Consider the following 12,865-nt stretch of genomic DNA (forward strand, 5'->3'; position numbering starts at 1 on the left):
TGAGAGCAAAGAACAGAAATTTGATTCTAACGGCTTGCATTCTAAGGAAGAAAAGGACAAATGCAATTCTTCTGTTGTTCTTTACTACATAAGAATTTGTGTTAGTAAATATTCCATACCCATATTCTTGTTATGCAAGTGATAATATTTTCAATAATTGAAGACTAGAATGTTCATTATTCCAGTTTCTATCTTTAGATCCTTAGCTAGGGAGACTAGAATACATCGATCCAGAAAGAACTAAAATAAAACTTAAAATTTTTAAAGAAATATTTTTAAGATATGTTTTTAAAAATCAAGGTTAGCAATAATTGTGAACTATGCAAAGTTATTAATAGGATATTTTGGTCACTGCATATCAATTTCAGTGTTTAGGAAAAAGTATTCTACTACCGTAGGTCCCACAGAATAACAGATTTGCTTGAATATTGTCCTCAGTGAAGTTACTTTTGTCTCTTTTAGAGATGAGACAACTAAGCCACATGGTATATTGATTAACATCAAACAAAAATAATTATGAATTGTTCAAAAGACACAGGACTTATGAGAAAGGCTGTGGATCTGTGAGCCAAGTGCTAGAAGGCTCCTGGGAAAAGGGATATGTCTGAGACCCAGAATCATAAAAAAAAAAAAAAACCAGAGTGCTTAGCACATGAGGTTGAGAAGGCAAGTGGGGAAAGGAGACAGAGACAGAGTAGGGCCTCATTCCTTGTTCAACATCAACAGGTTTACTGATAGGGTGAGCTTATGTGAGCTACCCAGTGCCAGGACCTTCAAGCAAAGCCATGGCTTTAACAGGCAGAGACCTACATCACCTTCTAAGGAAGAAAGATGAAGAATAAACTCCACGACATTTTAAAGCCAAATGAAACTGCAGTACTTGCACTGCAGTATAAATGAATCATTACAATTTGAGCAAGGGCTAGCATTAGCTCTGACTAATGTGAGACTTCGTACTTGAAGATGGGGAGTGAAAAGTGTCTTTATGTTGGGGATAGCCCTTAAAATTGAAGTGTGCTTCATTTTTCCCCCCAACAGGCAGAATTTCAAATAGTAGCTACTTCTGCTTGTCAAATCCCATTAAGACTAATGCCATGAGGCTGTTTAATTATGATTATCCAGCCGGGCACAGTGGCTCACGTCTGTAATCCCACACTTTGGGAGGGATGAAATCCCACACTTTTCATCCTAGTGAAATTGTGGTCAACTGACCAGTTTGAAATGAGGTAAGTGATTAGACAGGGCTTGGGTAGACTTGTTTCCTCTCCCTATCCTGGAGCGAATGTGCTCTTTAAAGTCTGAATAATTTTTCCTTGACAAAGTGGTGGAGAAATCATCTGAAAGGGGTGGTAAGATTTCTGAAATGAGTAGAGGTTTAGAAGGATACTCCCTTGTCCGTTTTACAAGACAGTCCAATACAGGATTTTCTATTTCTTCAGCTGAGAAGAGTAGCTAAAACAAATTCGGGAGATTGAGTCTATAAGGGGGAACAAAATAAGGCTATAAGGCTATAAAACAATCTTACTTATTTGAATACCAAACCTATAGCAGCTTAGAATCTTGCTGTGTATATACTAACTGGTTACCTGTAATAATGATATGACATTACACTTCTTATATATGGTTCGGGAAATATATTTTTGCCCTTTATAAAGAAGTTAATTGAGGTTAAGTGTTAGCATATACTCCAGTGAAACAGTATTTTCTAATAGCTACTTTAAAAGATCAAATAATCTAGCAAATGATAATATAAAAGTCAAATTAAAATCACTTAAGACCAGTAGCAGTTTATAAACTATGACAATTTAAATGTACTATATTTAATGGTCTCACATTTGCAAGTGCTGGAGATAAAAAAACAAAAAAAAAAGTACTGCATTTAAAAGGTGTCATCAAACTTTTCTTTAAGATATCCATAGAGATCAAGAATTTTGTTAATGGTTCTTTTGCTCAGAACCATTAGGGTGATGAAATGAGGCCAGGCGTGGTGGCTCACAGCTGTAATTCCAGCACTTTGGGAGGCCGAGGCAGGTGGATCACTTGAGGCCAGGAGTTTGAGACCAGCTTGGCCAACATGGTGAAACCCCCGTCTCTACTAAAAATACAAAAATTAGCTGGGTGTCGTGGCGCATGTGCCTGTAATCCCAGCTACTTGGGAGGCTGAGTCACGAGAATCACCTTAACTTGGGAGGGGGAGGTTGCAGTGAGCCAGGATCGTGCCACTGCACTCCAGCCTGGGTGACAGAGCAAGACTCTATCTCAAAAAAGAACCACCAGGGTGATGAAATAAGTTTTTTGAAATCTATATTTTTTTATTTATTATTATTATTTTTTTGGGGAAGACAGGGTCTCGCTCTGCTGCCCAGGCTGAAGTGCAGTGGTGTGATCATGGCTCATTGCAGCCTTGACCTCCCAGGCTTAGGTAATCCTGCCACCTCAGCCTTCCAAGTAGCTGAAATTACAAGTGTGTGCCACCACAGTTGGCTAATTTTTGTACTTTTTGTAGAGACTAGGTCTCCCTATGTTGCCCAGGCTGGTCTTGAGCTCCTGAGCTCAAGTGAGCTGAGCTGAGATCTGCTTTAAAATAATGTAATAGGTGGTGGAGCCAAGATGGCCGAATAGGAACAGCTCCGGTCTACAGCTCCCAGCGTGAGCGACGCAGGAGATGGGTGACCTCTGCATTTCCATCTGAGGTACCGGGTTCATCTCACTAGGGAGTGTCAAACAGTGGGTGCAGGACAGCCGGTTTAGCGCACCGTGTGCGAGCCGAGATGAAGCAGGGCGAGGCACTGTCTCACTCGGGAAGCGCAAGGGGTCAGGGAGTTCCCTTTCCTAGTCAAAGAAAGGGTTGACAGACGGCACCTGGAAAATTGGGTCACTCCCACCCTAATACTGTGCTTTTCCAATGGGCTTGGAAAACGGCACACTAGGAGATTGTGTCCCGCAACTGGCTCAGAGGGTCCTACGCCCATGGAGTCTCGCTGATTGCTAGCACAGCAGTCTGAGATCAAACTGCAAGGCGGCAGCAAGGCTGGGGGAGGGGCGCCCGTCATTGCCCAGGCTTGCTTAGGTAAACAAAGCAGCCAGGAAGCTCGAACTGGGTGGAGCCCACCACAGCTCAAGGAGGCCTGCCTGCCTCTTGTAGGCTCCACCTCTGGGGGCAGGGCACAGACAAACAAAAAGTCAGCAGTAACCTCTGCTGACTTAAATGTCCCTGTCTGACAGCTTTGAAGAGAGTAGTGGTTCTCCCAGCACACAGCTGGAGATCTGAGAACGGGCGGACTGCCTCCTAAAGTGGGTCCCTGACCCCCAAGCAGCCTAATTGGGAGGCACCCCCCAGTAGGGACAGACTGACACTTCACTCGGCCAGGTACTCCTCTGAGACAAAACTTCCAGAGGAACGATCAGACAGCTGAATTTGCGGTTCACGAAAATCCGCTGTTCTGCAGCCACTGCTGCTGACACCCAGGCAAACAGGGTCTGGAGTGGACCTCTAGCAAACTCCAACAGACCTGCAGCTGAGGGTCCTGTCTGTTAGAAGGAAAGCCAACAAACAGGACACCCACACCAAAAACCCATCTGTACATCACCATCATCAAAGACCAAAAGTAGAAAAAACTACAAAGATGGGGAGAAAACAGAGCAGAAAAACAGGAAACTCTAAAAAGCAGAGCGCCTCTCCTCCTCCAAAGGAATGCAGTTCCTCACCAGCAACGGAACAAAGCTGGACGGAGAATGACTTTGACGAGTTGAGAGAAGAAGGCTTCCGATGATCAAACTACTCCGAGCTACAGGAGGAAATTCAAACCAATGGCAAAGAAGTTAAAAACTTTGAAAAAAAATTAGACGAATGTATAACTAAAATGACCAATGCAGAGAAGTGCTTAAAGGAGCTGATGGAGCTGAAAGCCAAGTTTCGAGAACTATGTGAAGAATACAGAAGCCTCAGTAGCTGATGCGATCAACTGGAAGAAAGGGTATCAGTGATGGAAGAGGAAATGAATGAAATGAAGCAAGAAGAGAAGTTTAGAGAAAAAAGAATAAAAAGAAATGAACAAAGCTTCCAAGAAATATGGGACTATATGAGAAGACCAAACCTACATCTGATTGGTGTACCTGAAAGTGACGGGGAGAATGGAACCAAGTTGGAAAACACTCTGCAAGATATTATCCAGGAGAACTTCCCCAATCTAGCAAGGCAGGCCAACATTCAGATTCAGGAAATACAGAGAATGGCACAAAGATACTCCTCGAGAAGAGCAATCCCAAGACACATAATTGTCAGATTCACCAAAGTTGAAATGAAGGAAAAAATGTTAAGGGTGGCCAGAGAGGAAGGCTGGGTTACCCACAAAGGGAAGCCCAACAGACTAACAGCTGATCTCTCGGCAGAAACTCTACAAGCCAGAAGAGAGTGGGGGCCGATATTCAACATTCTTAAAGAAAAGAATTTTCAACCCAGTTTTTCATATCCAGCCAAACTAAGCTTCATAAGTGAAGGAGAAATAAAATACTTTACGGACAAGCAAATGCTGAGAGATTTTGTCACCACCAGGCCTGCCCTAAAAGAGCTCCTGAAGGAAGCACTAAATATGGAAGGAACAACCGGTACCAGCCACTGCAAAAACATGCCAAATTGTAAAGACCATTGAGGCTAGGAAGAAACTGCATCAACTAAGGAGCAAAATAACCAGCTAACATCATAATGACAGGATCAAATTCAAACATAACAATATTAACTTTAAATGTAAATGGGCTAAATGCTCCAATTAAAAGACACAGACTGGCAAATTGGATGAGTCAAGACCCATCAGTGTGCTGTATTCAGGAAACCCATCTCACATGCAGAGACACACATAGACTCAAAATAAAGGGATGGAGGAAGATCTACCAAGCAAATGGAAAACAAAAAAAGGCAGGGGTTGCAATCCTAGTCTCTGATAAAACAGACTTTAAACCAACAAAGATCAAAAGAGACAAAGAAGGCCATTACATAATGGTAAAGGGATCAATTCAACAAGAAGAGCTAACTATCCTAAATATATATGCACCCAATACAGGAGCACCCAGATTCATAAAGCAAGTCCTTAGAGACCTACAAAGAGACTTAGACTCCCACACAATAATAATGGGAGATTTTAACACCCCACTGTCAATATTAGACAGATCAATGAGACAGAAAGTTAACAAGGATACCCAGGAATTGAACTCAGCTCTGCACCAAGCGGACCTAATAGACATCTACAGAACTTTCCACCCCAAATCAACAGAATATACATTTTTTTCAGCACCACATCACACCTATTCCAAAATTGACCACATAGTTGGAAGTAAAGCTCTCCTCAGCAAACGTAAAAGAACAGAAATTATAACAAACTGTCTCTTAGACCACAATGCAATCAAACTAGAACTCAGGATTAAGAAACTCACTCAAAACCACTCAACTACATAGAAACTGAACAACCTGCTCCTGAATGACTACTGGGTACATAACGAAATGAAGGCAGAAATAAAGATGTTCTTTGAAACCAATGAGAATAAAGACACAACATACCAGAATCTCTGGGACACATTCAAAGCAGTGTGTAGAGGGAAATTTATAGCACTAAATGCCCACAAGAGAAAGCAGGAAAGATCCAAAATTGACACCCTAACATCACAATTAAAAGAACTAGAAAAGCAAGAGCAAACACATTCAAAAGCTAGCAGAAGGCAAGAAATAACTAAAATCAGAGCAGAACTGAAGGAAATAGAGACACAAAAAACTCTTCAAAAAATTAATGAATCCAGGAGCTGGTTTTTTGAAAAGATCAACCAAATTGATAGACCGCTAGCAAGACTAATAAAGAATAAAAGAGAGAAGAATCAAATAGATGCAATAAAAAATGATAAAGGGGATATCACCACTGATCCCACAGAAATACAAACTACCATCAGAGAATACTACAAACACCTGTATGCAAATAAACTAGAAAATCTAGAAGAAATGGATAAATTTCTCGACAAATACACCCTCCCAAGACTAAACCAGGAAGAATTTGAATCTCTGAATAGACCAATAACAGGCTCTGAAATTGTGGCAATAATCAATAGCTTACCAACCAAAAAGAGTCCAGGACCTGATGGATTCACAGCCGAATTCTACCAGAGGTACAAGGAGGAACTGGTACCATTCCTTCTGAAACTATTCCAATCGATAGAAAAAGAGGGAATCCTCCCTAACACATTTTATGAGGCCAGCATCATCCTGCTACCAAAGCCTAGCAGAGACACAACCAAAAAAGAGAATTTCAGACCAATATCCTTGATGAACAATGATGCAAAAATCCTCAATAAAATACTGGCAAACCGAATCCAGCAGCACATCAAAAAGCTTATCCACCATGATCAAGTGGGCTTCATCCCTGGGATGCAAGGCTGGTTCAACATACGCAAATCAATAAATGTAATCCAGCATATAAACAGAACCAAAGACAAAAACCACATGATTATCTCAATAGATGCAGAAAAGGCCTTTGACAAAATTCAACAGCCCTTCATGCTAAAAACTCTCAATAAATTAGGTATTGATGGGATGTATATCAAAATAATAAGAGCTAACTATGACAAACTCACAGCCAATATCATACTGAATGGGCAAAAACTGGAAGCATTCCCTTTGAAAACTGGCACAAGACAGGGATGTTCTCTCTCACCGCTCCTATTCAACATAGTGTTGGAAGTTCTGGCCAGGGCAATCAGGCAGGAGAAGGAAATAAAGGGTATTCAATTAGGAAAAGAGGAAGTCAAACTGTCCCTGTTTGCAGATGACATGATTGTATATCTAGAAAACCCCATTGTCTCAGCCCAAATCTCAAGCTGATAAACAACTTCAGCAAAGTCTCAGGATACAAAATCAATGTGCAAAAATCACAAGCATTCTTGTACACCAATAACAGACAAACAGAGAGCCAAATCATGAGTGAACTCCCATTCACAATGGCTTCAAAGAGAATAAAATACCTAGGAATCCAACTTACAAGGGATGTGAAGGACCTCTTCAAGGAGAACTACAAACCACTGCTCAATGAAATAAAAGAGGATACAAACAAATGGAAGAACATTCCGTGCTCATGGGTTGGAAGAATCAATATCGTGAAAATGGCCATACTGCCCAAGGTAATTTATAGATTCAATGCCATCCCCATCAAGCTACCAATGACTTTCTTCACAGAATTGGAAAAAACTACTTTAAAGTTCATATGGAACCAAAAAAGAGCCTGCATCGCCAAGTCAATCCTAAGCCAAAAGAACAAAGCTGGAGGCATCATGCTACCTGACTTCAAACTATACTACAAGGCTACGGTAACCAAAACAGCATGGTACTGGTACCAAAACAGAGACATAGATCAATGGAACAGAACAGAGCCCTCAGAAATAATGCCACCTATCTACAACTATCTGATCTTTGACAAACTTGACAAAAACAAGCAATGGGATAAGGATTCCCTATTTAATAAATGGTGCTGGGAAAACTGGCTAGCCATATGTAGAAAGCTGAAACTGGATCCCTTCCTTACACCTTATACAAAAATTAATTCAAGATGGATTAAAGACTTACATGTTAGACCTAAAACCATAAAAACCCTAGAAGAAAACATAGGCAATACCATTCAGGACATAGGCATGGGCAAGGACTTCATGTCTGAAACACCAAAAGCAATGGCAACAAAAGCCAACATTGACAAATGGGATCTAATTAAACTAAAGAGCTTCTGCATGGCAAAAGAAACTACCATCAGAGTGAACAGGCAACCCAAAAAATGGGAGAAAATTTTCGCAACCTACTCATCTGACAAAGGGCTAATATCCAGAATCTACGATGAACTCAAACAAATTTACAAGAAAAAAACAAACAACCCCATCAAAAAGTGGGCAAAGGACATGAATAGACACTTCTCAAAAGAAGACATTTATGCAGCCAAAAAACACATGCAAAAATGCTCATCATCACTGGCCATCAGAGAAATGCAAATCAAAACCACAATGAGATACCATCTCACACCAGTTAGAATGGCCATCATTAAAAAGTCAGGAAACAACAGGTGCCGGAGAGGATGTGGAGAAATAGGAACACTTTTATACTGTTGGTGGGACTGTAAACTAGTTCAACCATTGTGGAAGTCAGTGTGGCAATTCCTCAGGGATCTAGAACTAGAAATACCATTTGACCCAGCCATCCCATTACTGGGTATATACCCAAAGGACTATAAATCATGCTGCTATAAAGACACATGCACACGTATGTTTATTGTGGCACTATTCACAATAACAAAGACTTGGAACCAACCCAAATGTCCAACAATGATAGACTGGATTAAGAAAATGTGGCACATATACACCATGGAATGCTATGCAGCCATAAAAAATGACGAGTTCATGTCCTTTGTAGGGACATGGATGAAACTGGAAACCATCATTCTCAGTAAACTATCGCAAGGACAAAACACCAAACACTGCATGTTCTCACTCATAGGTGGGAATTGAACAATGAGAGCACATGGACACAGGAAGGGGAACATCACACTCCGGGGACTGTTGTGGGGTGGGGGGAGAGGGGAGGGACAGCATTAGGAGATATACCTAATGCTAAATGACGAGTTAATGGGTGCAGCACACTAACATGGCACATGGATACATATGTAACAAACCTGTACATTGTGCACATGTACCCTAAAACTTAAAGTATAATAATAATAAAAAAAGAAAAAAAATAATGTAATAATATGTTGAATACAGATAAAACAAGATTGTGTTATTGAAGCTGGGAGCTCATTATACTATTCTCTCTACTATTTTTGTTTGAAATTTTTGATAATAAAAGATAGAAAAATAAATGCTGACAGAATCATATCACAGTATACTAAAAGAAAAAGGCCGAGATTCATCATAAATGGTAGAGATGGGTCTATACTTCAAACTAAGGAGGGGAAAACCTAGGCCTTTTCTAAGGAAAGTCCTGAAGATAAAGGAGAGGTGAGGTTAGCCAAGTAAAAAAGTAAATAAATTATTAACCTCAAAGCTTCAAACCCCAGGTACAAAAAAAATTATGATGTAGCTGCCACCATCCATCTGACTTACTATAATACTAGGAAGAGGGAATTTTTAAGTGACTTAATTTTTGCACGTGTGTGAATAGTCTAAGTCTTTTTACCAAGAAACAAAAATAACTATTCAATGTTTAAAAATAGACGAAATAAAATACCAGAGTCTGTTGGAATGAAGCAGATTGCCTTGGAAACTAGGAAGTTAACCACTGAACAAACACTAAGGAAGAATTCTATTATTAGCAAATGCCTATAACTCAAAAACGCAGGTGGGGGATTATTATTATATGGTACCTACCTCACAAGTTGCTGTGAGGGTTAAATGAATTAAACTGTTCTAAGCACTTTACTTATGTAAAGTATGCTATGCTATGTGCTATGCCTGAGTTAGCTATCATTATTGCTAGTATTATTATTATGCTGATGTATCACTAATCATGTTTCTTTTAAAATGTTAGTATCTGTGATTTCACTTGGCTAAGTTCAACCAGAATTTGGCTGTGCATTCCTGAGAGCAACTTACAACTTCCCTGGATTGAAGAGGGATGACTACTTACAAGCAGTTTCCTGAGACATTTAGTTACCTGATAAGTATTGATTTTATTCCCCAGTGGCCAACTGACTCTGGGAGGAGCAGAAAATGCTACACTTAAAACATCTTTCTCTGTTAACAGAGTTTTGGTATATATCCTAAACTAAAACAAAAGACAAACTTATATGCACTCATAAACTGATGGTGAGTGAGGTAAATAAACCAACAAAAGTATATACCATTCTCATCTCCATAAACTTCAGTTATGGCTTAAAAGGATAAGACTGTAACTCTGGAACCACTTTACTTTTCTTCTTTTTAAATTTTATTTTTCCAAGTCCCATATAAAATTCTAACATTACTGAGGAATTGAAGAGAAAACTTTAGGGGCCTCATAGTTTTAGAGTCCAGTGTTACATACACATGTTTTTGGTTTTATGTTGTCAGTCATGGCTGAAAATGAAACAGTGATGAGGTTGAATAGAAAGTATGAGTTTCAGTAATAATGAGAGGAAAAAGAATTTCCCCAACTTAAACAGCCTTAATCTGATATCCAGACACACACTCCCCCATGCTTCCCATGCCCAGCCTCCTAGTCACTGTCAGTTGTACCCTGTGGGACAGGGCAAAGGAGTCTAAAAGCTGGGGTAGTGAAATCAACCTTAAGCTTACTTATTTCCAAGAAGTCTTTAGGTGTTTGTGATATAGCTATTCATAATGTCAGCAATGAATTTTCAATTTTTTACTAGTTAAAGTAATGATTTACTAATCACAAGTCTGTGATAGTACATGAGGCTGCCAACACCTAATAGCCAAAGAAGAATAGGAATGTTTAAGCCACACGAAATGCCTCTATATTGTATCATGAAATGCAGTTGTCATCCTGGCATTTCAGTTTATCCTGGAATGTAAATGGCAAGTGTTTTCAGCTGTGCTGGCCTAAATTTAAAATTAAGATAAAGAATGACCAAAATTATACCTGGATGAAATTCCATTTTAACTTTACAAATTAAGCCGAAGGCTTTAAAAATGAAGCCCCTTTCTCATATTACACAAAGAAGGGTCATAAATGTTTTCTTCACCAGGGTGATAGCTCAGCTGACAATGACTCAGAAATTTACTTGAGGCCTATGTTGCTTACCAAGGCCACTGGATCAATGATGTAAGCAAAGACCTTTTCTCTGATGGGGTAACTACCTGGTAGTCAATTAGTGGGCAAAGACAGACAGTAACTTCAAAAAAACATTTTTCAGGATAAATTAATCTCAATGGAAAAAGAAAATGTTCATGATGCATTACCTTATATTTTCCTTTAATAATGCCTTCAAACAATCTTTCCTTGGTTCCGTAAAAAGGCAAACAACCACTGAGCAGGATAAAAAGGATCACACCACATCCCCAGACGTCTACAGGCTTTCCGTAAGGCTCTCTTTTGACCACTTCTGGTGCCATAAAATGAGGTGTTCCAACACGTCCTACATTTAAAACAACATTAAGGAAAAATGTTTACATAAAATGGGATTTTCACTTGAAAACTAAAAATAATAGAATAATAACAATCCAAATAAAAAGTTTACCAATACATATACTCTCACCACTTCTCCCTCTCTCCATAAAATCAAGTTCACACAGGTGAAAAAAATTACTTATCTAATTGCTTCCTGAAAATATTGAGCCCAGAATAGGTATTCTGTCTTGTACATTGGCACTCCCTATTAAATTCTGCATGCTACATAGTAGGTATTTATGTGGTTCTTACCTCATGAAGAAGTTTAAATTTTCTAATTTTCACATGGTTGAAAGTCACCAAATATATAGAGCAGAGGCAGGTGAAAGAGTCAACAGGCAGAGCCTGTAGCTGTCCAGGAAAGAGTTGGGAGGCCTGCCCTGGGCAGAGGCAGGGGAAAGGAGAGGAGGTGGCAGGAAGGCATGAGAAAAAAATCGGTGGAAAAAAGATGACTTGACTGCCAAATGGAAATTCCCCAATGAAACCAAATGCTGAGAACTGTTCTTTGAAATATGAATTTGACTCTGAAATCCTGTTCAGTTGATTTTATGGGTTAATTACAGCAATTAACAATAGCTAGTAATATTTTGTTATGGTAGGAGTTTTTAGCTTCCTCCTAACATTAACATATGAAGAGAATGAGAGCAAATATATGGCATAAACAAAAGCAAAATTATGAAGCTCCTCCCATTCAATCCTCTTTGACTTTCATCTTCTTTAAAGAGTTTTCTTTTGTTTCTCTATCAAAAATTAGCTTTCTGTAAGGAATCTGATATCAGCTGTTTGTACATTCATAACTATCTTTAACTCAGTATCCCAAAAGAAGTCTTCTATTGTGGAATGAAAGGCTTGTACCCTGTAGGAAGATCACTGTGGGATGGGGGCACTGCCCACTAGACTTGGCAGCTCTTCTAGATATATGCAAGCCCAGCCACCTCCCTTCCTCCCTCTGTCTCTCTCTTTCATCATACTGAGTTCAAGATAATTTTTAGTTTGAAGATTGTGCAATACTTTATCTAGAACTCAGAACTGTGGTTTTAAAAGACCTTAGAGATCTTCTAGTTCAGCTAGAGAGAATATATCAAGTTCTGTTCATGATTATCAAACTCAGTTGGGATGCAGAAAGATAAAAGAGCTCTTAGCTTGTGTATCAGGATGTAATTTTGCTGCAGATCATATGGTTTCCCTTCCTCCTCCCATAATAGAAAAGATTAAGTTCAGGGTTCCAGTAGTGAAAATATTTTCATTTAAAATGTACGATAGATCAGTGAAAACTATTGGCTAGAAGGACCTGGCTAGAGAAATACTTTTATTTCTGTATTGCCCCATTTTGCTTCCTCAAGTAACATGAAGAAGCTGAAGGGATGGGAACTAAGCCTTCCATACTTCATTAATAGCCTGGACAGGGAGAGGCCACTGGAGAATTAGCCTTGTTCTGATGGACAGGAGCTAGCAGGAGTAGGGGAAACCAGTATCATTCAACTGGTACCAGGGTACCAGTTAGGTACCTACTGACAGTTTGGATGATGCTTTGAAACTCAACTTGACTCCTACCACTTCCTGGGCCAAGTCACTCAAAATGGGGGCCTTAACCTGGGAATAATCAGAGCGACCATGGCCAGTCCCAGCCATCCTGAGAAGGTTCTCTCCATTTAGCTAGACGAAGACAACCCAATTCTGGAGAATTAGTGTTCAATCTTCGGGAAGATGCCTGTTGTTTGGTTCAATAATTTGCTCATA

At 39.6% G+C, this 12,865-nt stretch overlaps 1 protein-coding gene across 16 annotated transcripts in view; it reads right to left on the bottom strand.

Annotated features, from left to right (window-relative positions):
- Nucleotides 1-12,865, bottom strand: part of CASK (calcium/calmodulin dependent serine protein kinase) — a 402,784-nt gene that overhangs the window by 141,413 nt on the left and 248,506 nt on the right. For all 16 annotated transcript variants that reach the window (XM_063634517.1, XM_055269150.2, XM_063634519.1 and 13 more), the window contains exon 7: nt 10,918-11,093. In XM_063634517.1, coding sequence (XP_063490587.1) covers nt 10,918-11,093 — 176 coding nt within the window. The remainder of the gene's footprint in view (nt 1-10,917; nt 11,094-12,865) is intronic.

The sequence above is a fragment of the Symphalangus syndactylus genome, chromosome X (genome assembly GCF_028878055.3).
Source record: "Symphalangus syndactylus isolate Jambi chromosome X, NHGRI_mSymSyn1-v2.1_pri, whole genome shotgun sequence".
Classification (NCBI taxonomy): Eukaryota; Metazoa; Chordata; class Mammalia; order Primates; family Hylobatidae; genus Symphalangus; species Symphalangus syndactylus.